Here is a 26794-nt window from a genome sequence, read left to right as displayed (position 1 = left end):
GCCTTCCATTAGACTAGAATAACAGGAAGATAATCTGAGACCAAAGGAAACACAGGTGAGAATGCATTGAACTGTAAACAGAAGGATTGTCACAATATGTCCTTCCAGATGCTTCACTCATGGCTGATGTTAGTGAAAGTCACCAACACCTAGCCCTCAAAGGCAGCGCTAGTTTGTTTTATGTATTGCTGTGTATCTGACACTTAAATGGGTTTTTAAACTAAACTAGCAGGTCCATGGGGAAAGATGGAAGGGCAATATAATATCACCCAACAGAGTGTAGAGCATGTAGGCGAGAAGGATGGCAAGAGTGACTGGTTTGTTTGGACTAGACCCACAACTCAGAGCTTGAACAAATGTTGGTTCCCTCTGGCATGGCATGTAGACTCTTGACTGGAGATGAAGATCAGAAGACTTCATGATGATTGGTATCAGGAAAGGCATTAAAACTCTCTGATCCTTGCCTGGCAGGAGAGAGATCATGCTCACAAACATGGGTTCTCCAGTGAGAGATTATTATATTGGTCTCCAGGTGTGCTGACCCCTGTGACTTCCCCAAATGTGGGAAACTCACCCCTCCTTTGCAGTGGTGGGGACTACACCCACTCCCAGCTTTGTGGGTCCTGGTCAGGTTGCTGCTGATAAATGACCTGAGATTCTGTTGGCCTGGAATTCTCTTTGCCTCTTAAAACAGAAAGGTAAGAGAAACCCAGACATAGAATAAGTGAGGAGCGAGGGAGAATGAAGCACAGTAGTAAGAGGCTCTAAACTGGTCTGCTCTCGCCTCTTTCTTCCCCTCAACCACTTTCTCGGCACAGCACTCAGTTTCTCTAGAAAATCAAGTGATGTCAACTTCTGCCCCAAAGCTTCCAATTGCCCCCTATTCCTCTAGAGTTAAAAAACAAAAACCAAAAAAAATCAGCATATTATCATTGCTTATAACAGAAGTCTTCTACCTTTCTTTTGTCACTTAGTCCCCTAAAATAATTTTTAAACTATGCACACCATTGCATGCTCTTCAGTTGACATCTAACGTTTTTATTTTTATCTTAAGTTTAAGCACTTGGATAAGATGTACCTTTTGGTGAGTTGTAAATATCGATATTGAAAATAAAACAGTAATTAGAGCATCCATACGTATCCAGCAGAATCTACCGCAGCCACTCAAGACTTCCCATCAAATGCTCTAAACAAATACACGAAGGAGCTCTTCATAACAGGAGGAAACATCACATGGTTCCTTTTTCTCCACACACCCACATTTCCATTCCCACTTCAGGGTCTCATCTTAATGAAATTTATTTGAAGCTTGAAATCGGTGACTGGTTGCTCTGAAATACATCTCAGTAACAAAAATATGTGCATAAATAGAAATTATACTTTCTATTTCTCTCTTGTTACTTTATGTGTACAAAGAAATTTCTTCTGGATTCAGTTACATTTATAATTACTTTTAATATATAGTTTATTAAAACAAGTAGATATAAATTTGACAAAAAATTTAAGTAAGTCATTATCAACAGATAGATATAAGACCAGATACAGGTTTTGTGGGTACTAATGTTCATAAATACAAAATTAGAAACAAGGCTCTGGAAGAGTCCGCTTTAAGTGAAGGACTCGAGCTTTAGCCGCAGTAGCTTCTCTGCCTCTGAACAGACAGGGCTGTTTTGGTGGCGTTGCTCTACTAGCCCGTGTGCGGTTATTTATTATGCATATTACGTATCGCTACAATAAGACAGGATTCAGCACCAACTTTATCCCTGTTCTCTTACCTACTTTCACTTAAATGCTGAGAAAACTTGTTGCATAAATAAGTAGATGGGAACAGAGGGAGTTTTGTTACCGAAACATCCTTATTTTTTAAGTTCCCATGGCATTTTATGCTAACAATCACATCATGAGCTGTCATCATTATTTTTAATGATCTATCAGCTGTCGGCTCCATTAGGATTCCTAATGTGTTAAAAGCAAAGAAGCAGAAACCATCCTAATTGCAAAAATCCACCTTAAATTCACTTGCTTGTGTATCCTCAGGGCTACTGTGTCATCCCTTTGTGTGGCCGCCTAGGGTCACTGTGCCACAGTAAGATAGGCATGGATGGATGGGAGAAGATGGTGACCAAAGGGAAGGTGTGCCCTGAGGCAGACCAATATTAGGAGAGCATGATAGAAGTTAAGACCTAGAAATGGATTGTATTTAAACTGTGTGCCTGTTTATCCCTTGGAAAGTCTTCAGAGACAGCCAGTACCTACGCTCGGTTTGAAGACTACTAGTCTACAAGCCCCGACACTACCTGCGGTCCCCTCTCCACATCTTTCTGTCCTTCATCCTCTGTTACTCTCAGCCTTGCTCTGGCAGCACTGGCCTCCTTGCTGTCCCTTCCATGCCCGCAGCATCCTCTAACCTTAGGGCCTTTCCCCTGACTGCTCAAAAGTCACCTTTATATTGAGGCTTTCTTCAACCACCCTATTTTAAATTGCAGTCTTCACACACACAACACACACACACTCATTCCCTATCTTCTTTATTTTTCTCCATAGCACATATAGGTGCTCAATAAGTAGTTGTTAAATGAATTCATTTCTATGGCCTATAAGTTAGTGTGTCGGCACAAACCATGAAAGAGCTTCCCACGTTGTAAGACTGTGCTTGGGTCGGGAGAAGGGGATCTTCTGCTCCTAACGGCCTGCATTGCAGTGTGTCAGGAAGCAGTGTGGGAAGCGTATCGGATCTTTCTGGATCGCATCCCTGACACAGGGGAATACCAGGACTGGGTCAGAATCTGCCAGCAGGAGACTTTCTGCCTCTTTGACATCGGGAAAAATTTCAGCAACTCCCAGGAGCACCTGGATCTTCTTCAGCAGGTGAGCCTGAGCACTATGTTTGGAGCACTGTCCAAACAGCTCCCAGACCTCTAGCCCCTGCCCCGTTCTGACCTAGTTTCCACAACAAATGGATTGATGGAAGAAATGCTTGGAAATATCTGATAAGGCCAACAGGAATCTAATCTTGCAAAATAACATTGTACATGAGGGTTGAAGTGAAGTTAAAGGGAAAAGGGAATGAAAATAGACTTTAGCTCTTCAGTTGACATTATCTCTTGGTAAAATTACTTTTCTATTTCTGCAGAGAATAAAACAGAGTAACTTCCCTGAGAGGTAAGTACCCAAAATAGAGTGCTGTGTGCTCTTGACTTTTGAAAGCTAACATAATGGAGTGAGACTCAGCTATTGTACCTTTATGATGTTATGTCAGCCACTGAGGTCTGCGTAGGTTATTCTGACACGACAGACAATTTATACTTCTACTGTGCTAAACATAAATGAATATATAAAAGGGAAGTGGTTAAACCTTATAGATTGGCATACATGTTTGCACTGTTATCAGATAAAAGTATGTGATAAGTATCTAATGCGTATTTTCACTTATAAGGTAGAGAGCAATTAAAATAGTATGATTTTTGGAATTTATGATAAATTATTGGTTATATCAGGAAAATATTTAATGCAATCAACAAGCAACTTGAATTTTGAATTCTTGCTTGGCATTCTGTAAATTACTGAAGCATGAGCTATATCCTCAATAAGAAATAAATATCAAATAAGAAAATCAAAATGTAAAAAAAAAGGAAAGGAAAAGTACATTAGATAAAGTGGTTAAAGAGAGATGTCATTGCCAAATTGTAACCTCACCAATCACATACATTTTTAACATTTAGAAGCCTAAATCTGAAGATAATACTACAAAGAGAGACACAAACTTGGCTGTACAAATTACTGACAATTCTCTATAATGCTTTTCACATTTGCCCCTTTATTTCTATCCCCTTTGCCAACAGTCTGGCCCAGGACCTTATTGATTTACACTGTGGAAAATGTCCAATCTGATCTCCCTAATAGATATTGCTGGCTGCAACTTCTTCCCCACCTTACCTTTCATAACTGCTGCAGGATTAATATGTCTGAAATGTTCCTTTTCTTACATGGAGCCCTATTCAACGTCATTCAGAAGATTCTCACATCTTTTTGCCCCTCTAAGCATCCCCTCCCTGCACTTCCTCGCCCACTCTGCAGAAGTCTGACAGGGACTGAGTCCTGGCATTTCATGCCCTCTGACTTCTGGGAGGGGCCAGCCAGTGGGGAGCAGAATATCAGAAGGAGGGAAGAGAATGGCCTCTGTCACCTGAGCAAATCTCTCACCTTCCCTCACCACCAACCTGCAGTCTTTGAGGGCTACCGGTGTCCTTCAGCGTCAGCTCGTCAGCGGTTCCTGTCAGGCAGCCCTCCCCTCAGAGCCTTCGCTGCCTCTGGCTTGTGGTAACTGCTCCATCCTTTCACCCCTCCTGGCCAGTGTGCTTTTAGCACCCGCTGTTACCAGCCCTGGGCTTCTGCACCCTCACGTGTGGTTGCTCTTAGACTCTTCCCACAACTTAGTAAGTAATCCCTCCACTAAACTGCTCAGATTTTGAGGGAGCCCGCTGTCTGCTGCCAGCACCTTCCCTGAGGCAGTTCTATCAAGGCCCTTCAGCCCCTGGCCTTTCCAGTTTTCCTTTCATTACCCATGATCCCACTGCTGCCACCATGCCCTTCCTCAGGGCACGCAGACCACACCCTCCTCGTACCAGACATACCAAGCCTCATACCAAGCCTTTATATCTTGGCTGGAAGAACACTCCTTCCCCACTCCATCCTTCCAAATCCTACTCTCCTCCCCATGATGTCTTCACCGCCTATTTGAGTCTGCGGTAATGTCTCCCTGCTTTGAATTATGTGTTCTATTTGTCACTTGCATTGTTATTTAACATCTCCTTGCTTTACCCTGCTTCCCTGTGAGAGTGTAAACACCTCCAGGGCAGGAACCGGTTTATATTTCCCTACCAACTGCTACAGAACTGAGCAAAGTCCTCATGGATTTATAATATATGAGTCCTCAATGTGTCTATTTTGCTACACTTTTATGAATTTTCAAAGTTACTGCCAGAAGAAAGAAGGTGACTTAGGAAAATATTAGTACTAGACAGAGTATTAACTTTGTTGACAAGACCCGGAGATATTGGCTCCTCTGATTTAAATATAGGATAATACTTGCTGACTCCTACATTTTACAAAAAGAAAATGCAAAAGAAAGCAGAGGCCATTCCTAAGGAAAGAATTCAACAGAATGTACCAAGGCTTGAGAGAAAAACATTAAAAATTACAGGAAACAATTATTCGAGCCAGAAAGAGAAAGAAATAGAATCATTCCATCTACTGCTGTGCCTGCCAGCATTGCAGGGAGAAAGAAGGAACAAGACACAAGCATTTTACATTGTCCAAGGTTGCCAAGTTGTTGTTTTTTAAAAAAGAAAAAAAAGAAAAGGAAAGGAAGAAACTCTTTTACTTCAAACCTTTCCAAGAAGACAAAACAGAAAAATTTCTCACTTGACTAGCCCATCAATCTGCCAGTTTCAGATGACTTTCAAGTAAAAGCCAGTGGAAGAACCCAGCAGCCTAGCTTCCCAGACTGTAGCTCCTCGTGATGGTCCAGATTGTCAGTGTGGTGGCAGAATCACACCTACACAGAGCACTGTCCACTTGTAGTTAATGCAATAGCCAGCATCTTAATAACTACTCTTCTTGGTTATTTCCTTTTTTACAACAAGGTAAAGCAAGGATATCAAAATTATAACAGGAAGAAGGACACCTTACTATATACAAAGATCTATAAAATAAAAAAAGAAATTGTTTAAATTTACAAATGCTAAAATGTTGATATAACAACAGTTTACTATTACCTCCATAAAAACTATTAAACACATAGAATAATACCAGCAAAAGCAAATGAGAATAGCTAATTCCAAATTCCACTACAAAGTCTGAATTTAATTTAGCCTGTGTGAACCAATATAGTCATCCATGTTTACAACTGATATCCATTCTGATTGGTTAGAGCCCATGCCAGGCTAATTGATATATTCTGTACATTACTCTTATTAGCACTTTGGCAGAATCGAATGTGGTAGAAATACGTCCCGTTGGCTATGGCCAATTATATGAATCTACAACAGAGCACCTAGCCATTCCCTTTGATCTTCCATCATCATGAGCCACAGAAAATTGGATCAAATATATTAGCCTACCATGACTATATTATACAAACACAGACACAAACCTTTGAGACCTAATAGTTTATAGTAACAAATCTTATAATGAGCTTCAAAAGCTCTCACTACTACTATTCATTTCTAAATAAAGCTTGCTAGAATGGGCCAACGTTATATGCAGATAACTGTATAACCATAACCTTGGATCTGCCGTTAGAATATATTCCACATTGCCACTCCATGGCACTGTGAAGCTACCCACAATTTCCTGCTGGTTACCACTGCAAGCAATGGTTATGTTCAGAATAGAGATTTAATACACCTGCATCATCCAGAAATCTCTCCCTCTCCCATTACTGTAACCACAAGTTACTTTATTGGATAAACTTAATGACTCTCTGGATTTGCAGGTTTGAGGGTCTGAGATTTTAGCAAGAGTATTCGGTCATGGGTCAGGTCATCAATTATCTTTGATGTCAAAGGCACAGTTAAAGCACAAGGGACTATAAAACATCAGGCACCCAAGTCATCTTTGCTACTAGGGAAAAGTTCCCAGGAACACAAAAAGCCAACATGCTTATGAAAAACCCTGGAGTCAAACATAATTGTTTTGGGGGGTTGTTTAAATTTTTTCTTCAATGAAAATATATTAGAAGATTACTTCTGAAATGAAAAAATAGGTAATCCAGTTTTAGAGTATACTTTTTCTCTAAATTTTAGGTTTATTTAATATAGGTGAATTTAAATGCATCTCCCCTATTGTCGTAGAGCTCCTTTTCACTTTTTTCTTTTCTATTTTGCTAATAGAAAAGATGAAATATCCACAGAGGAGATATTAGGAAAGCCTGGTGAAATCCCTGTGTTTTCAACAGGTAAGCTTAGATCTCATTTCATCTGCTTCTGAGACTTAATGGAAAGCACGTTATTTAAAAAGCAATCCTTAATTGAAGTTTACAAACTTGATAACGTACTTTTCTCAAAACTAACTTCTATTCCTAACCTTATAAAATAATTTAAATTTATTGTATAAAACTTGGAAAATCTAGAACAGAATAAAAGTAAAAACAAATTGTGCATTATCCTACAACTTGGAGGCAATCATTACCAATATTTTCAAATTCAGGAAAAATAACTGTCTATGCATCCTTTATACAGTCATCAAAAGAAAGATTAACCAGATCTCATTAGGCAAAACCATTTATTGTAAGAAACATGAGTTTTAAAAGGAAGAATGAAGAATTCATTTGGGAGCAACAGTATTAGGTATATTTTGCTTAAGAACATATTTATGTGCTCTTAAAATAAAAATGAGCTCAGAATGCATCTAACATCTTTACATCCCAGAATGACAGAAAAAGTGTGTGAGATTTTGACCTTGTTCTAATGTAAACTCCTGTAGTCTCATTTTTGTGCCTATTATTTTTTTAAATTTCCACAGACATTGCTGATGTCTCACTCAGGCCCTTACCTCTCACTCCTGAGAACACACTCCTCAATGACACCAAGATGCCTACAAGAGTAAGTACTTCTGAGAGTCAATCCAGTTCCTGGCATAGCTTTTTTGTTTTATTGGTAAAGTAGAACAAGAGAATAGATGGACTGCCTGTTCAATATTATTAGTGCTGCATTTTTATCACTGTAATGAAGAGTCAGTGACTCGGGTCTATTCAGTACTCTCACTTCTTCCTAGGGGCTGAGAGGTAAAACAGATTGAAAACTAGGGATAAGGTGGGAGGAAGTGCAAGGCACAACTGAATTATAACTCCAGGAAGGTCGGGGCTCTTTTCCCCGGTACCTAACAGAGCATTATATACACAGGTGCTCACCAAGCTTTAGAATGAATGAATGAATGAATGAATGAATGAATGAATGAATGATTGAATGCATCTATCAACCAGTCAGGTTCTTTCTCCACTGAAGTGTAACCTCATGCTGACAACAAGGCTAGAAGTTTTGTTCTCAGTCGTGTCCAGCATGACTAGGTCAGATAAATATCAAAATGATAGAAATCATGCATGTCATATGGGGAAAAATAAAAGTGTTTGCAGGTAAAGAGGAGCACTGGCAGCCTCTCTGAGTGCAAAGGCATGCAGGATGAGAGAATTGTTACAGAATTTACTGTGGGTTATCAAAAAAGGGGGGACCTCTTTAACCCTCCAAAAAGCTTTGAGCCCGATGCTCGGGGCCGAAGCAGGAAAGAGCTTCCCTACCTGAGAGTGGTGGAGTTGCGGCAGCGCGAGGTGGGTGGGTAGCAGGTCCTCTCTTCCTTCCCTGACGCTGCAACCAGATCTACCCTTCCCTGTGGCTTGCGAGCCTTCTCTAGCCCTTTCTCCTTCCAGATGGCGAGGACAGGAAGTTCAGTCTCACCAGCTCCACCTGAAAACTCAGGGTGGAGAACCCTGCCGGCCACTCTCTCCCTGGCCTTTAGGCCAGATGACCGCAGATTTGGTGGGACTATGGTTAGGAACAAAGAATGAAAAGATTTTATTTTTCTCAAAAATACTGTTCCATCAACAGTGAAAAGTGCTATTGAAAAAATTATTGAGATTAAACACATTCACTATAAAATTTCTAAGACAACTGCCATTTGTCTTCTTTTTTCTCACATTACCTGTATCCCATCTTCTTCAAAATTTAATATAAGTCCCTCATTCTGCAGTAAATATCTCCTGACTATTTTATTTCATACTCACCACATCCTCCTCTTAACATCCTTTTTACCAACTGCATCTATTGCTTATTCTTTCATTCAGCAAACATTTAACTAAAATTCACTACAAGATCTTAGATGAACAAGACACAGTCCCTACCTTTAAGAAATTTACAATGCAAATCAGTACAACAAAAATAGTCTAAGTTCCATGATTGAAGATGGCAGATGTATGGACTGGGACAAATGATAGGCAGGTTCAGGTTGCAAAGAACATAACCCTGAGTCATGTATATTTACTGAGAGTTTTGCACGTAAATGGCCTCATGTTTATTTATTTGGGAGAGTCCAAGAAGTGTGAGAATCATGCAGGATTCAAGGAGATTATATGTGGGCGACAAGATTAGCATATAAAAAGAAGACTCTAGGTGAATATATCATAGGTACCAAATGAGTAATTTAGATGTTATTCACTGTTACAGGAGGCCAGAGGAGAGGCAAAGCTTTCTACCCTAGATTGTCAGAGGAGATATTTTTTTTAATGGACCATGAGATATAGGTAAAAAGTAAAAAAGGATGTGTATATGAAGTAAAAAGGGTGTGTGTGTGTGTGTGTGTGTGTGTGTGTGTTGCTGGAGGGGTGTGGGGAACAGGGAGGAGGGTCTTCAGTCAGGAGACTAGCACAGCAATGTGGTGCCTCAGCAACAGCAAATAGAGCTGTGTGCTGGTCATGGCAGGGAGAAGTGAGACAGGCCAAAGCTGTTCAAGCAGACTGGCATCAAACAGTGGAGAGTCTTGAATGTCAAGAGAAAGAGTTTGGGTTTTATCCCACAGGTAGTTAGGGAGTCACTGAGGGTGCCGGGTGAGAGGCATAAAAAATTAATCCAGTGGTTGAGGGTAAGTTATTCTCACTAACTCATCTAAAGAATTTATTTAAATGTCTCTTGCGAACTTTAAATCTGCCTAATGAAATGGTAAGCTTCTAGAGGATAATACCATATGCCATAATTTCTTTCAGCGTCCCTAGATCCTAGCACTGTGCTATGCCCACACAGATGCTCACTGTGTATCACTTGAAGTAAGTGAATGAATGAATGAATGAATGAATGAATGAATGAATGAATGGGTGGGTGGATGGATGGATGAATGGATGGACAGATGAAAACCTTCCATTAAACAAACATCAGTAGCCTGGTAAGTGTAAATCCACATCCTCCGTGTGTCCTATTAAAGTAAGAGGCTGTTCTACTGTTCACTGCCCAAGGAAGAGGGTGTTTGTGATAAGAAATGAAGAGAAATTACATCGACCACCACCCCAAATGAGTTTTGCCTCTCATGGCATTTTCCATTGGTCGTTCTCACCTCTCATCTTCCACAACTCTAATATCACTATAAGAGACAATATATTACCAGAGACAATTAACTTTCCACAGACATATTGTTTATTCTTTTGAGAAAGCTGTGCCAACCTCAGGATCATGTGAGTACTCAAGGTTGAAAAATCAGTCCAACCCCAAGTCTGAAACACAGCTCCAGTTTTACTCTGTGCCCTGGGAACCAAAGGACAAAAAAGACAATCCCTGGCCCTTTGTGATCAAAGGCCAAATCCACATCCTCAGATCAGCACTGCTATTCTCAGCCACGTTTCCAAAAGTGGCCCAAGTATGCCCTTTCCTCTAAGAGAAATTTCACACCATCTCTTGACTTGACAGTGCTTTCTAACTAGTTTCAATATGAAATTTAAGCACAAATAGTCTTATTAAGCCATCTAGGCTCTTTCCTAAAAAGGAGTATATTAAATAATAGCTCAGCATCCATAGGTTATTTTGTCCAATTCAATCCTCATCAAAGAGTATTTATAAAGTTACATAAGTATGTGGCACAATCTTCGTAATGTTCCAGCAATAGATGTAAATTATGCATGTGTGTGTGTGTGTGTGTGTGTGTGTGTGTGTGTGTGTATAAATGCTTTCAGGAAGAGCACAGTCATTAAGTGACAGTGTTCTCAGAGATTCTAAGTAGTTAATTCATTGGAGCTTTGGTGCTTTGCCTCTCAGTGAAATTCATAGGCCACTTCTAGTTAATAGGACTTTTATTTGGAAAACACTAGAGCCTTCATAATCCAATTCTTGAGATAAAATCAATATATACCATATAATATTGCCTTTTGCTTGTGGTTTATATTAATAGAAGACCTTTTTAACTTAGGAAAGAGAAATAGAATTCTCTGAGGCATCTGAGGGCCCACTGGAGCAGAAGGTGGAGCTGAGCATCTCTCTGGCAAACGAGCAGTTCAGGGAAGAGCTTGCTGACGCCCAGTCCCCATATTACCAGAAGCTAGCAGCAAAGTATCAACTTCAGGTGAGTGAACACACCCCATACAACCATAGCCCACATCTAGACTCAGAATCTTGGAGCCAATTGGAAATACTAAACCCTTTTATCTAATAGTTCCAACTTCTTGTGACCAGGCATTCATTTTTAACCATTAAAAAAAAAAATCAAAAACTGCAATGGGTCCCAAAATGTTAGGAAAAGTGGAACTCCAGGAAAGTTTTCCATTACAGCTTTTCCATCTTAAAAGTCATTTACATTTAGATTTTCTTCATATAGTAATAAGTTTTAAATCTCATTTAGCCGAAAGCCACTAAGTAGATATTCTATACGTCTAAAATGTCCATATGGGCACAAGCTAGGGAATATGCTGGGGTGAAATATGAATTTCTAATCCATAGTACTTTGTCTTACATAATACTTCCAGTTTTGCAATCTGATGCAGTTTAAACCCATGACATTTTTCATGGATGATACACGGAAGGCAGCTATGTTGTTCATATTATCCAGCACCAAACTAAGGAGCTGTCCCCAGATGTCTCTTCCATCTCAGACCATTATCCTATCTGCCTGTCCCTGACTGAATTAAAAGGCTCTTCATTCCCTGCAGAATAAATCCAAACTATATGCCAAGTGTGTCATCTATATGCCATGATAAGACCCTGCCTTTCTTCCAGCTTCATCGTAACACCACTTCCTTACCATTCCCCTCCTTTGCACTCCACTTTCCAACAAGACAAACTGCTTGCAAGTCTTTTCTCATGGTTCGTCTTTATAGGTCATGCCTCCTCCATCTGGAATACCCTTCCCTGAGATTTATTTTACAAAGGTCTTCAAAAATTATTTCTACCCATTCTGGATTCAGTGCCTCACCTCTGGGCTAGCGCCTGGTGCCCACAGTTGTCATAACACTATTATTCTGTCTTGAGATTGTTTACATGTCTATAGCCTTTGTTGTCTCCATTTCTCCCTCCTTGCCCACCCACCAACCTCACTACCACCAGGCTATGAGCTTCCTCTTGAGGGCATCTTGAGGGCAGGAACTGTTTCTTTCATCTCTGTAGCCTCACCTCCTAATTCAGAGCTTGGGATGCAGTTGCTACTCAGTACTCGTTTGTAGAACTGCAACTGAAAATAGAAGCACCCCTGAGGTTGCATAGTTCGGAACTGCATTTACGGACAGCCCAAGCATCTTACTCAGCAAGGCCAGGGAACAAACAGCTCCGACCTCTCATACTTGGAGAGTTCAGTGCTTACCTCCTCTGAACTGGAGAAGAGGTAAGAGAAAACCATTTTAACATCCAACCTCTCTCTGCATCAGCATAGTCAGTAAAATGTAGACAATCATTTCCACAGACTTCAAAGAGAAGGCATCAGCATGGGGTATTTATGAACCAGAAAAGTACTTAGACATGGGTTATTAGATAGAATGCATTTTTTAAATAGTCTGTTATATTTTCTCTTTGTTCTTTCAAATATTCTCTTCAGCAAATCCTTAGCACAGGGTATCGTCAAAATTGGATAATTGGCCATAGACTATCTTCACTCACCTGTTGTTAATATTCTAAGCTCCTAAAACTACCTGATGTAGAATAACACAATTAAATTATAATTTTTAAAAAAATCTTAGTTGTAGTCTTGTTTCTGCCAAGAAATCACCATAATAATTTGGGAATCACTTCTCTGACCTTAGATTCCTCATTTATAAATTAAAAATACCTCAAAGTCCCCTTCCAAGTCTAAAACACTATGTAGAGGAATAATACCACTGTACTGTTCTTAATGTTTTATATGTATTGGCTCATTTCATTTTCACATAGTCCTATAAGTTAAGTAATATTACTTCTATTTTTTACAAATGAAGGTACTGAGGTATGAGGAGATCAACTAATATGCCCAACAAAGTCACACATATTGACTGGCACAGCCAAGATTCAAACCCGGGAAGCCTGGCACCAGAACTCCTGCTCTTAGCCACTATGCCAAAATTCCTATTTTTCCCAAATACACATATTTATGGGGAAAGGATTTTGTATCATTATCAAATAAACATGCCCCTTCTGGCCTCTGAAATATTTATTAGTCAAAGAAGAGTATGTCTGGCTTGGTCTTGTTGCAGAGACCTATCACATCAGGCCTGCTGGTTCCATTGCATGGTGTCTGGCTTCTCTAAGATGGACCCCCTCTGCCTCGAGCATCTGTTCCCCTCCTGGGCTCTTGAGTAGTCAGTCCAGACACCTCGAAGCCAACCAGCTCCACCACAGCCCTACGCTTGCATAGTCATTTGGACCTAATTGGGAATTAATGGCCAGTGCTTTGCAGTAATTTAATTTCCACAATAAACTTAATGAGCAATTTCATACAGATGTCAAAAGGAATGCTTAGTTGTTGTCTGAATGCTTTCTCTGTGCAAACATTCAGGACAACTCAACATAGCTGCCTTTTTATGGCCCCTTTAACGTACATTCCAGCAGAATCAGGGAGGCCCCTGTGCATTTAGTGTTATTAATAAGGTTAACTGGACACTTAATTAGCAATTTAGTGGTTAGTGCTCCATGATTGGAAGGTTCCCAGAAGATTATTTAGCAGAATTAACTGAAGGCCTTTGTCATCTCCTCCCTAGATGCCCTCTGCACCCTCCTAAGCAAAGCTGATTCTTAATCCATCACAGACAGGTTCATAAAGAGGACATAGGCACAAGCAATAAATCCCCTCCGCTGGAGCCCCTACCTGGAGCACTCCTGGACGGGAGGACAGCTCTCCCCAGCGACGCACCCCACTGCCTGTGCTAATAGCTGCGGGCCTCTGTGGGAGCAGTCCTGTACTTGATTGATCGTTTTCACATATATAACAGCATCTCTGGTATCCTGGACAAGAAAGAGAGGCGAGCCAGGGTCTGGATCTTCTGCTCCAGAAACTGTAGCTCATTATTAAATGTTCAGTTTTAGGTGCTGTAACTGGAATGGCATGACAAATGCCTTGTGGCCCCAAAGCTATTTGTCACAGGAGACTACAGCTGACCTAAAACAGGGACACAGCTCTTTCTCACCTGCCCCATAATGAAGACCCCAGCTCTGCAGAACCTAATCGCCTAGCTAGCTCATGGTGGGATAGGAGGGGAGGCACAGAAACTTATTCCCCAGGACCCCTGCTGCTGACCCCTATGGGGACCCTCATCCTGTCCTCCCCCACACTGAGTCTTTCTAAAACAACTGACTAAAGGTTTGCTCTGTCCCTGTCAAGCTCCATGCTGTGTGGCCACTGAGAAAATGAAAGAAAATGGGGTTAGTAATCCAGTAGGAGAGAGAGAGAATAGTAAATAAAACAATATCACTACCTCTCTGCTCACTGGGTGTCAAGTGCTTATTAGCTATTCCTTACAGCAACCTTATGATATAGGTGTCATTACCTCATTTTGGTTAAGGAGACCAAGATGCAGAGAAATTAAGTAATAAACTCAAGGTCATACAACTAGAAAGTAGCAAAACCAATATTTAAACTCAAGCTTATATATCTATCTCATTACCACCCAAAAGCTGAGTTATCTTTTTCACTGTGGTTACTATACACTCAGGGAACAAAAACAATTTTAAAATTGGTGCAAGAAAATATAATTTAGAAGATAAATCAGTCTGCTGAGAAGAAAAAAAAAAAAATCCATGATACACTCCCAAACTGTAAGAGATTTGGGGATTATCTGTGCATCGCTGCTCTGTCCTTGGCATAGGTAATGTGGAGTTGGCAGTGACTTTAGATACAGTGACCATGCCGGGGCATGTTGATGAGCTTACAGAAAAGATGCACTCAGCGTGATTAAACAAAATGTGCTGAGCTCCTACTATGTGGATAACAATCTGCTAGGTACTAGGAAGGAGGAAGATAAAGATAAACAAATAAAATGTGATCCCTGAGCCCAAGGAGCACAATCTCTGTGAGGGAGACAACATGCACCTCACAGACTGTTTTATGGAACATACAGTGATAAGTTGTAGGGTGGTAGGGAGAAGAAATCATTGAACCTGACTTTGGGGCCCCACAAATACTTTTCAGTAGAGCAGATGTTTGAATCAGCTTTAAAAAATGGGCAGGGGGGTGGAGTTTGGATAGTCAATGAGCAGAGGTAGAAGTTGCATCTTGGACTAAAAAGAAAAAATATATAGACGTCTGGAAGAAGTACATGCATTGCTGCTCGAGTCCTTGGCATGCTGTGTTCGGGGAGAGGCAGTGGCTGCTTTCAGGTGACTAGGGGATACAGTGTTAGCCAAGGGTGTAAACGGCAGGAAGTGCAAATGGCAAGGTCCTTGGAGAGTGGAGGGGGTAGACTGTGGAGGGCCTTAAATGCCACTCTACAGTACTGGACCTTAATGGGCAGTGCAGCCCATCAAGGGGCTTTCGGTGAAGAGCAGCCCATAAGGAATGATTAACTCGGAAAAATATTGTAGTCAAGGAGACATCTCCCCATTCTCCCCCCCCAACTCATCCAATAAAACAGTTCTCTTCCTTTCCCTCCACAAACCCAGAAAACCATTTCAGCACTACAGGAAGGGAGATGGGGAGGGTATGCTGGCCACGGGAACAGGAAGAATGTGACGGAAACAAAGGCATGCAGGACTCAAACGAGCCGGCGTGGCCACTGGGCGTGAGGGGCACAGAGGGAAGGCGTCTGGGACGCTGTGCTCTCGGGCCCAAGGGGAAGGGTGTTTATAACCCTGGCTGAGAGAGAGCCCAGGAGGAAAGGCAGATTCGGGGGAGGAGAGTGACTCTGGTTTGGGTGTATGTGATCAGTGGCAAATGTTGGGATACCCGTGTGGAGAACTCAAGGCTGTGACTCAGGTGATCAGGGAAGCCAGGGGAGAAAACGAGATCCTCCAGGAGAGGCAGAGGGAAGTGGGTGCAGGGAGGGAGAACAGGGCCCTGCTCACCTCTTCAGCCTCCCTCACTTTCACCTGCTTCCCTTGCCGTGCTCCCTGCTAAGTGCTCTCTTCCTCTTGGTTTTGCTTCCCTCCCAGGCCTCACGCAGGTAAGGTGGATGGCCGGTGGACGGCAGCCCTGTCCGCCGGCAGGCCGTGTGTCCTGAGCCTAGCCCAGAGCCTGTAGCCGAGCTTGCTGAGTAAATGGGAGAGTGGGGGGGGGGGTGCAGAGGCTGACACAAGCTGGCAGAGCCTTCCCGCTGAGGTGGAGAGTGAGGGCAGGCGGGAGTAGGATAAAGAAAGCGAGTGGTCAGAGATGGAAGGAGAGGAGAAAAGGCAGGGAAACCCTGGGGAAAGAAATGAAAATGCTTCATGTTTGCAGGGCGCCCGGAGACAATGGCCTGGAGAGAACCCTCCCTCCTGGGGACCCAGGGGCCGAAGCAGACTGCAGTGGGTTGGGAAGCAATTGAGCATAACAATTGTGAAATATTCTGATACCATGCCTCATTAACAAGGGCAAATTTAGTAAGAAAATTTATTGTAAAGTTCACATAAATCTAAGAGCCCATGTAACCTATTACATTAGAATCTGCTTTGAACATATTTTATTTAGATACAGCAGCCATTTGGACTTTAATAATTCCTTTAATGCTATAGATATTTCCAAATCATATAATTCAATTCAGAAAATATTATAGCTACTCTGAGTTTATAAATAGAAATACTGTAGCCAAAAAAAATTCTCCCAAATACCACCTTAAAGTTATTTCATATTTTATGTAAAGTAACTATTAAAGCAAATCAGAACTACCCAATTACAGCTTTCCAGCTTTAAAATAAATAGCAAAATACTTCCCTCTGTGTTTCAGAAATAACTAAAAATAAATCTGGCCTCAGTCGTTGCATCAATTTTCCATTTTTATTTTTTCTCCTAACTCATCAAAAGTATTTAGGCTCTTTCCATTAGATAAGACTGCCCAGTACACCCAAAGAGTATCTCATAATTTTTTTCTCTCTCTACAGTTGCAAAATGTATTTAAGAAACTTCCAGGATTCAAAGAAATTCATGTGTTAGGATTTAGGTAAGTAAGAGAATCAGAGTCTTCTCATTTTTTAAATTACTTTCTTCCTATCTTCTTTTAAAAGTGATGTCATGAGCATTATAAAGTCCCTCTTCCCCCAATTGTTTAGCCCTGCCAAATCCCAAAAGGTGAATACATTTCAGATAAAGGAATTGTCTAATTAGAACATGACCCCAGGTGATTTTTTAAGGGGTAACACAGGAGCTGTATTCCTCCCTCCCTCCGGAGTCAGAAACACTGCTGTCTCAGAGAGCTCATCTGCTGTCCTTGGCAATGTCTGAACCATAGTAATATATTACCATGCAAAAATGATTAACTGAAAATTTCAAATGAAAGAAATGAAATAATCAAATAGCGCCACATGATTGTGTTCCCTTGGCAGGTCTATATCCATCAGCATCTCAACATTCTAATGTGGGTTCTTAATTTTTGGCAGGAATTTTTGCATCTTTCAAGTTCTCATTATTCAAAGCATCTACAAATGGGTTCATAAGGTGTTTTCTTTTTTTCTTAATGTTCCACAAGGTAAACATCAGCCCTGGTATGACAGAGCGAGATTCCACGCCTTGGGGGGTTTTGTAAAGTGGGGAGAGTAGGAGTCACCCACGTCCTTCCTGGTTCCCTCACTGTCTATTGTCCTAAAGCAAAAAGGTGCACAGAGCCCGGGCTCTGCACACTCGCAAAGAGTACTTCCTGGGGGAGCTCCGCCAGTTTATCTTTCGAAGCTATCAGGCCCCTCTGATTTGTATAATTCCAGAGGAAGGAAACATTGAAAAGTTAAAGTTATAAAAAAGATGAAACCCTTCCTATTTACCAAAGCAGACTCTCTTTTCTTTATTTCATGATGCTGGCCCACAGTATTCCATGTGAAATCGGATGGATTAGAGAAAAACATCAGGTTATAGAAGGATATTCTGCATAGATAGCAAGGTCTTCTGGATAAACCACTGCAGTTAAAGAACAAATTTTTAATTTAAAGCTGGAGGAAATTATAGGAATGTGTTTTTTGTGAATGTTCAAGTGCTCATTATTTCCTCCTTTCAAATAAATGGAAAACTAATAATAACATCTATTTCAGAGGAAATTCAAAATGTTAGGTGGATTAAATTTTTCAAGGTAAAAAATTTAAAGATATATCCCTTGAAGCTGCATCTTTCCCATGTGTTTATCTCTGCAAGAATTTATTCTTCTTTCTGCCAAAGATGCTTATAAAATAAATTTGATCACATTTTCCCAATGACTTCTATTATGTAATAAGGGTTTAGTCTTCCCCAAAAAAAGTTTGGCCCAAATACAATAAATGATATGCTGAGTATCACAAACTTTTAATCATTAATAACAATACTCAGAATATTGTAAAGTAAACTCATTATGGAGGAAATTGCTTTCTCATGGAGCCAGATCCCCACAGAAGACCTAAAATCCTATGTGTCTACTGATACTGTCTTTATTTCAGTTCATTTGTATAAAACCTGATCTACAATTTAACAAGTACTTTTATATCAGTGATCTCATTTGATTTTCTCAACACAACTGGGAAGTAGTTAAGACATCTATTATTAACACAGTTATAAGGATGAACAGTAAAAGATTTACTTTCAAAATTGTTTTATCTCTTAAAGCAAACGTGGGGACTTATTAACAATCATTCAACCTAGTTGGAGGGTATACTCCTTCAAAAACTTGTACACAAATGTCCATCGCAGCTTTGTTTGTAACAGCCAAGACCTGGAAACAACCCAAATGTCCATCAACAGAGTAATAAACAAACAAATTGTGGCATATTCATACCATAGACTACTACTCAGCAAAGGAACTATTGGAATACGCAACATGGATTTGCCTCAAAATAATTAAGTGAAAGATGCCAGTCAAAAGGGAGTTCATTATGATTCCACTTATATTTAACTCTAAAAATGCAAACTAATCTATAGTGACAGAAAACAGATCAATAGTTGCTGGGGGAAGGGGGGGCAGAGAAGGACTGGAGGGAAGGATTACAAGGGTAGGAGTAAGCCCTTGGGTGATGAAATGTGCTTACTATCTCAATTGCTACAATTGTTGCACTGGTGTATAGTAGTGTCAAACTTATTCAATTGTACACCTCAAACATGTGAAGTTTGCTTCATGACAATTATGCTTCAATAAAGCAATTTTTAAAAATGAGCAGGGTCTTGACCCAGGAAGACTGGCCTCTCTCCGGAGCATCATGGATTACAAACTACCGCTGAAAGCAAGCAGGAGGCCAGCCCTGGACAAATGTCTAGATAGTACAGAAGAAGGCCCTCCTCTCAGAGCATCCCAGTGAGGTAGTGCATAGATTGTCTCTTGTGTTCACAGAAAGAAAGTTGTAGCAGAGTCCATTCAGTCCTGTTACATCGAGGGAAGAGAATCAGATGAAAGCAACATGAAACACCATCGCGCATGTAGTGTATTTGTTGGCAACTCTCATTTGCAATGAAAAAAAAACTGAATATAGCTTTTAAATTAAATTAATATAATTAATAAATATATAATTAATAAAATTATAATGTAATATATTGTAATTAATATAAAAAATTTATATACTCAAAGGAGTCCAAAATGTATTTCTCAGTTTGGTGACTAAATGACCTTTTATTCAGGCATGAGCAGGTGGTGGTGTGGAGAAATGAGCCCAGGCTATCGGTCAGGCAGATGAGGGTGTGAGTCCTGGCTCTGCCACTTTTCAACTGACAACTTTCCATCTCTCTGCCAGTTCTCTCCTCTGTGAAATGGGGACTGATTGTGTTGTTGAAGACATTAAATGAGGACGCATGTGAACTGCCTGATGCAGACCACCCACTCAGTTAACAGGTGTTGGTTTTTCTCGCAGCCAGTTCCATAGTGAATTGCACCATTTCCTCAAGGCTTACTGATTACAGCAATTCAGAAAAGAACAATCAGTCAACAAAACAACAGTTCCAGGGTCCAGCCTCAGATAAATTACCTTCAGAATTAAACTAATCATTTAATGCTATTCACAGGGTGAGAAATTCATTTATAAAATATGTTTAAAAAGCTTCCTGGCCCCAGCACCACCCAAAATGTAAGATGTATGGGATATATTTGCAGTCTCTTTAGGAGGACTATGAGGAACTCAAAGAGTTTAAAGATTAAAGGTACAAATAATATTTGAACTAAAGCTCAAATCCTAATCAGAAACATCAAATAATGATGTTTACTTTGAGATTTATGTGGTTCTCAAATTCTCCATACAAATTCTGATAACAGTATATGTGTTTCCTTCACAGCTCTGGGCAAATATGGAAGACAATGGAGATATTTGGGGGGAGAAGGGGGGGAGATGTAATATTAAGTGATACATTGAGTGTCTCCATAAATATCATAAAAATTCTTTCTTCCTTACATGTTACCATTGTATGCGATGAAATGAAGACCAAAGAAAGAAAGAGATCGGTAATTTGGACTTTTAATGTTTTTAAATATAGTATATATCCCCCATAAATTTATATTCTCATTTTTTACAAATAATTTTTACATATAAAGTCTGGGATAATGACTTTTTTTTTTTAAATCTTCACCAGAGGTTGTTTTTTCCATTGCTTTTCAGAGCTAGTGGAAGGGGGAGAGGAGAGAGAAACATCGACTGGTTGCCTCCCACACGTGCCCTGACCAGGGCTGGGGATACAGCCTGCAACTAAGGAACGTGCCCTTGGCCGGAATCTAACCCGGGACCCTTCAGACTGTGGGCCAATTCTCTAACTACTGAGCCAAACAGGCTAAGGCCTCAATGACTTTTCAGTGGTTTCTTATTTAAATGGGAGTAACTGAGCCATTATTCAGTAGTGGGGGGGGAAACTCTCAAGTCAAAATCACTCCATGAGATAAGCAGGTAAACAATGACCTGATCTGCAGAAGAGTATCTATAAAACCCAGAATCTAATTAGAAAAACATAAAGGCACATATCTGTGATGCAGGCATGCTTCACAAAAATGTCATTTAGGATGAGAAGTTGTCTGCCTGAATGCATACTCACACATGCGACCAACCTGTCTGGGTTAAAGCAGAGAAACTAATGTGCTCCTTGGTTTCAAGGTCAGTTCGAATTGGGAAAGGGCCCACTATACCTTAGAAAGCTCAGTAATAAGAATCCAGCTTTGGCTCCTACAATTGACTAGTGAAATAATAAACTATAGACTCTGACTGATGTGAGGCCCAAAGAACTGCCAACGATACACATTATCAGTTCCCTTGGCCTTTAAAACATTTTTGCATCCCTCTGTGTGAATTTGATGGCATGAACTAGAAGGTAAAAACCTGATCCTAGAGGACAGAGCTACAGAGAATTCTATTTTATTTTTACATGCAAAAAGGCATTGAGTCAATATATATGATAATAAATATGATAATGAATATAGTTAATCATATGCCACTTCCCTTTCTCCTTTCTCACACCTTCCTTCTAAGATGTTATTTTTAAAGCAGCTTGGGGAAAAGATGATGTTTAATTTAAGGTTTTATTTTTTAATTTAAAAATACTTCTTGAAAAAAAATAGAAGAGAAATACCCTTAAGAACTGAAGCTTTGAATTGGTTACAACATGAACATCTGATTGTCCCACTATATCCTATATCCTATATCCTATATCCTATATCCTATATTACTATTTCGTAGACCCTTATAAAGAAAGCTATTTGTAAAAGAAAAGGATAATTCATCCTTCTTGCTGATAAGCACTGCATGACTTTACTTATAAGACCATCAAAAACACTGGTCAATAACTCTTGACAATTAGCACTTTTTCATAAAGACCTAAAGTAAAAATCTATAGTCACTTGATTCAGTTAGTTGTCCCCTGGACTGAACTCCCACCCTGACATTCTATTTTAGAACTAAAATATACATCAATTCTTTTCCACATTTCAAATTTTTGATAAACATTGAAATTACTTTTGAAGTGGGATATTCTTTAAGAGCCCATAGGAAAGAGGTTGAAACTGTCCTGAAGCTTTGTAGCAACATAACTCTCTTTCCAAGGCATATATAACAATGACCTTGGGTGTGATATGTCCTCTACAGTTCAAGTTCCGTAGACGTGCAATTTGCAACCATCTTTAAGAGAGACAGTGCAGAAGCAAAAACTCCTGCAAGTGACCTGCTGTCTTTTGATTCCAACAAAATTGAAAGTGAAGGAGTCCTTCATGGAATGATGAAGGAGGACAAGCCACCAGAAACCTACCTCACAGCTTTGGACCTCAAAAAGCTGATCAGCAGAGCACTACAGGAAGACAGATCCTTGCACGTGGGGACAATTCAGTTCTCTGATGGTCAGTTGGTAATTTCATAGTTCTGGGTTTATCTTCATTCTGACAGAGAGGCTAGGAGTTGTGAATGTCTTGTGGTCACTGTCATTATTATTGAGCCTTGTAGAGTCAATCGTTTCTGTGACAGGCATGTGTAGGGTATTGTTTCTGTCTTCCATCACTTCAACCTGTGTTCCATTTGTGACCACTTCACACCAAGAATAGCTCTAGGAGAAGCCATGAATTTCAATTAAATCCAGCTCAACCACAGTCATCCAGTAGAGCCTAGGGAGAAAGAAGGACCCCTGGACAGTTCTGTTCCCCTAGCAAAACCCAGATTCCCTTAACTAACAAATTGGTCAGGTCCCAAAAGGAAACAGATGACACATTCAAATTAGGATCATTTGAGAAGAGTTTGATAAAGGGATTATTTAAAAAGGTGTCCCTAATATCCAAAGGAATAAGATAGTTCCCTGGGGCTAGAAGCAGCAAGGTTCCATTACAACCTCTAAGCCTGAAGGGTTCCCTAATGAGCTAAGCCATCCCAAAGACAGAGGGCAAGCAATCACTGATATGGTCCATATAAGACAACCTCCCAGGGCGGAGAGTAGTGGGGAGAGGAGAATGGATCTAAAGAAGTCAACGGGATAATCAGGCACAACCAAAATCTTCAGTGGGTGCCGAGAGGGACCCAGGAACCTAGAACTCAATTCCTCAGTAGGCCGGGTATTCCTGGCTTAATAGGTGGACAACAAAAATGCCATTTTAGTATGACATAGCATGAAGCTGGCGTTCTCTGCCAGTTCTCTCTTATATGCAGGACAAGAAAATCTAGTAGACAAGAAAAGGTGAACTTCAAACTCATCTCAGAGACCACCTGGTACTCTGGGTTTGTTTCTTTGTTGAACCCTCTGAGATATTCTTATAATCAGGCTTTGGGTTGAAACTAGAACTCTGCAAATGGTTCTTGGTTCCAGTATTTTATTCGAGCCATTTCTTTCTTTGTCAGTTCAGTTATGTTTTCATCTTCATTGGCCTAGCCAATCAGCCTATCTGCTTAGTCCAAATCTGTACAATAAAACTAAACACTCTAAAAATCCACCTTAATGACTGCTCTCATCATGTAAACATGCAAGATACATCCCTCGCATCCATCCTTTAATTTATCATTCAGATCAATCAATGGCCCTTAGCTTGTGACATGGACTTCTTAATGATTTGTTGTGCCATTCCTTAAGAACTGATTAGTGCCACATTTTGAACCCTAACTGTTTAATGCCCAAACACAAAAGGAAAATGGGAAAATAAAGAATCACTTAAACCTTGTGATTTTTCATCCATAGAAATTGTTGGTTCATTGCCTGGCTCTGATTCCAACACCCAGTCAGTGCTGCCTACACTCCTTGCTGATATCACAAAGGTGAGTTTGTTGTCTTTTTGTTTTTCAAATAGAAGCAAAGCCTCAAAAACCTTCCACTAAAAAAAAAAAAAATCAACTTAAAGACTAAACAGAGAAAACTCTCTTCTGTAGTACTAATTACTGCTTTTTACAGGCAGTACTTGATTACCCACTTTCAGTATATGTATTCATGAAATATAAAACAACTTGCATTTCAAATATCCTAAAATTTAAAGTTTACTTCAATTTCAGATCTTTGTTTTAATTAGAGTCAAGATTTGTTCTGTTTTTGATAAAATAAACACATGTTCATGAACTGAAAATAATATTTAAAGCAGAATATGTTATTTAACTTTGACTTCCAGAAATAAAGATAAACATAATTCGTAAGTTTGTTATTAAGTCTTAAGGTCTTATCTATATATTTATTTATGGGGGTGTCATAAGTACAAATTAATGTCTTAGAAAGTAAAAATAAATTCAGTAATAGTTTTTATGTTTCATTTAAAGCTATGTTCATTTAATTTATGCCAAAAGTTGTTACTGGGGTATTCATAAATGGAAATGCTGACTGTGCTTTATTACCTCTTTAAATAAAGAATTCATAAATTCAAACATGATTGACATAATTCAGAGTATTTCAGTTATGAGTTAACCCTGCACAGGCAGACTCAATTAGCCAAGAAGTCAATAGATTGTATTTCACCACCGTATTTAATGCATGCATCCTGTTCAGGACATATTTCTCTTATCAGAACCTATATCAGAATCCATAGTAGATTCAAGTCAATTAAAATTATTTGTTTAAATTTAAATGAAAAATATATATATAGATTATAGCCTTTTTCATATACAGAAAATTATCCCTTCTCCACGTCTGTCTTTCTAAATTCATTCTTCAGGATGCTACTTTGAGTCCAGAACTTCCTCTTGGTCAACCCAGGCTTGAAACAGTGGATGGAGAAAGACACAGTCTACCTGGTGAGTTTTTCCTTCCCACAAAGTCTATGTTAGACAACATCCTCTTTGAGAAATCAATTTATGACACTACCTCAAAGACCAATGATACAGTCATCCTTGACCCAGGAGAAGGTTTCCTCACACCAGCATTGCCAACAGGAAAGCAGTCCATTGAACCACTCTCTTCTGAAGAGGAGGACACCCTTGGTGTCCTTCCCTCAGCTCTAGTCCGCAGGATCACAGAGAGCACTAACAGGCTTTTCCTGGTGGACCTGGTGAAAGAAGCTCAAACCAAAGCAGCTCCAACCTCTGCCCTCATAGAATAGCCATCTCTACTGGGCTTCAAAACTGAGAGTCTGTCAGGACAAGGTAGGTCATAAGCCCAAGTCCACAACGAGGGACTATGGCAACAGGGGACCGGGCCTTCACAATCAGTATATGGGTTCCTATTTGCCACATACAGGCTGACCATTGATACTGTCTGTTCTGCTATGTGTGTTTCTTTAGCACTAATTAGGTCATATGTAACTGATCAATAAGAGTGTCAGTAAACACTGAACTTGGTTCACTTTTGAATTTCCAAAAATGTTCATTTTTGAGGCAATAGGACAAAACGTTGTCACAATTAAAGAGAAATCGTTAATATATGAAGACCTTACCAAAAAAAAAACAAAAACCCACCCTGAAAATTCTGAAGAAGAGTCTATTTAGTGCAAGAAGTAGCTGATTTAGTGGCTTCAAGAACCCCTACACTTTCCACTTAATATACTCTGGTGAAACCGTAAGTAAAAGTGTCTTCAAGAGACATGAAATGAAGCCCAGGATACAAGTGAATAGGATACATCGTGATTCTAAGTGCAAATGCCAGTGGAGATGTGTTACAGCTGACATTTTTAATAGGATTGTTACTGTTTTAGTTAGGGTTCCTCTTTATAAAATTCTACAGGTTTTGAGTGGTCCACCTCAATCCTATCTTCCTCATAAACCCAGTGCACAATTAGTATGGAATTTTATGGAATACTAGGTTTTTCACAAATGCATACATAGCACGATAGCAGAACCATCTATACAGATCATATTTGGTTTACATGATTACCAGTGAATAAATGTTAACCAGCATTTATTACAAACCAACCCTGCAGTTAGTGACTTAAAACAACAATAATTTATTTTTCCAATTAATCTGAAATTTGGGCAGGGACTCTATAAACTGGAGTATCTCAACTGGTCTTAAAGATCTTTTTCCAAAATGGTTCACTTACATGGCTGGCAAATCAGTGCTCAACCAGAGCTGATGGCTGGGGTATCTTTTTTTTTTTTTTTTTTCTTTAAATATGTCTTTATTGATTTCAGAGAGAGGAAGGGAGAGGGAGAGAGGGAAAGAAACATCAATGATGAGAGAGAGTCATTGATCAGCTGCCTCCTGCATGCCCCCTACTGGGGATCAAGCCCGAAACCCAAGCACGTGCCCTGACTGGGAATCAAACAGCGATCTCCTAGATCATAGGTCGATGCTCAACCGCTGAGCCACGCTGCCTGGGCTCATTTCTTCTCTATATAGGCCTCTCCAAGGGGTTGCTTGGGCTTCCTCACAGCATAACAGCTGATGCAGAGAGTCAGTATTGCAAGAGACAGACAGTGGAAGCTGCCACTCTCTTAAGGGCCAAGAAACAGTGTCACTTCCTCATATTCTAATGGCGAGGCAGTCATGAAGCGCAACTTAATTCAAGAGGAGGGAACACAGAACTTATCTCTTGATGGGAGAGGTATCAAAGAATTTATGGCCAATTTTAATCAACCACAATTCACATCAACCACTATTTTGACTTTGTAATCATTTTAAAGTTAGTTGGATAAAACAAAACTAATCTTTTGGTGAAATAACTGATATTAAATGCTCACTGGATATCATAACAATGTGATATCATTAAACTTTATTATTATAAGATCAACATTTCAGGTAGATTAATAAAAATAATAGTATATCTATCACGAAAGTATTATATTTTCAGAATTGCTTTACTGTTCTCATTTTATTTATACATCCTTTCCTTTCATGAATATAACATAGATGTAATCTAGGTAAG

At 39.8% G+C, this 26794-nt stretch overlaps 1 protein-coding gene across 1 annotated transcript in view; it reads left to right on the top strand.

Moving 5' to 3' along the window:
• The window catches only part of IMPG1 (interphotoreceptor matrix proteoglycan 1), a gene marked incomplete at both ends in the record, with an annotated part of 106518 nt that overhangs the window by 27971 nt on the left and 51753 nt on the right, over positions 1–26794 (top strand). The window contains 11 exons of the mRNA XM_081140619.1: positions 2702–2868; positions 3134–3162; positions 6894–6958; positions 7525–7604; positions 8135–8326; positions 10945–11097; positions 17004–17062; positions 20480–20500; positions 22125–22372; positions 23692–23768; positions 24650–24732. Of these exons, the coding sequence (XP_080996745.1) occupies positions 2702–2868; positions 3134–3162; positions 6894–6958; positions 7525–7604; positions 8135–8326; positions 10945–11097; positions 17004–17062; positions 20480–20500; positions 22125–22372; positions 23692–23768; positions 24650–24732 (1174 nt within the window). The remainder of the gene's footprint in view (positions 1–2701; positions 2869–3133; positions 3163–6893; positions 6959–7524; positions 7605–8134; positions 8327–10944; positions 11098–17003; positions 17063–20479; positions 20501–22124; positions 22373–23691; positions 23769–24649; positions 24733–26794) is intronic.

This window comes from Miniopterus schreibersii, assembly GCF_964146895.1.
Source record: "Miniopterus schreibersii genome assembly, chromosome: 6".
NCBI lineage: Eukaryota > Metazoa > Chordata > Mammalia > Chiroptera > Miniopteridae > Miniopterus > Miniopterus schreibersii.
The sequence above is the reverse complement of the archived record's forward strand: the minus strand, read 5'-3'. Positions and strand labels throughout refer to the sequence as shown.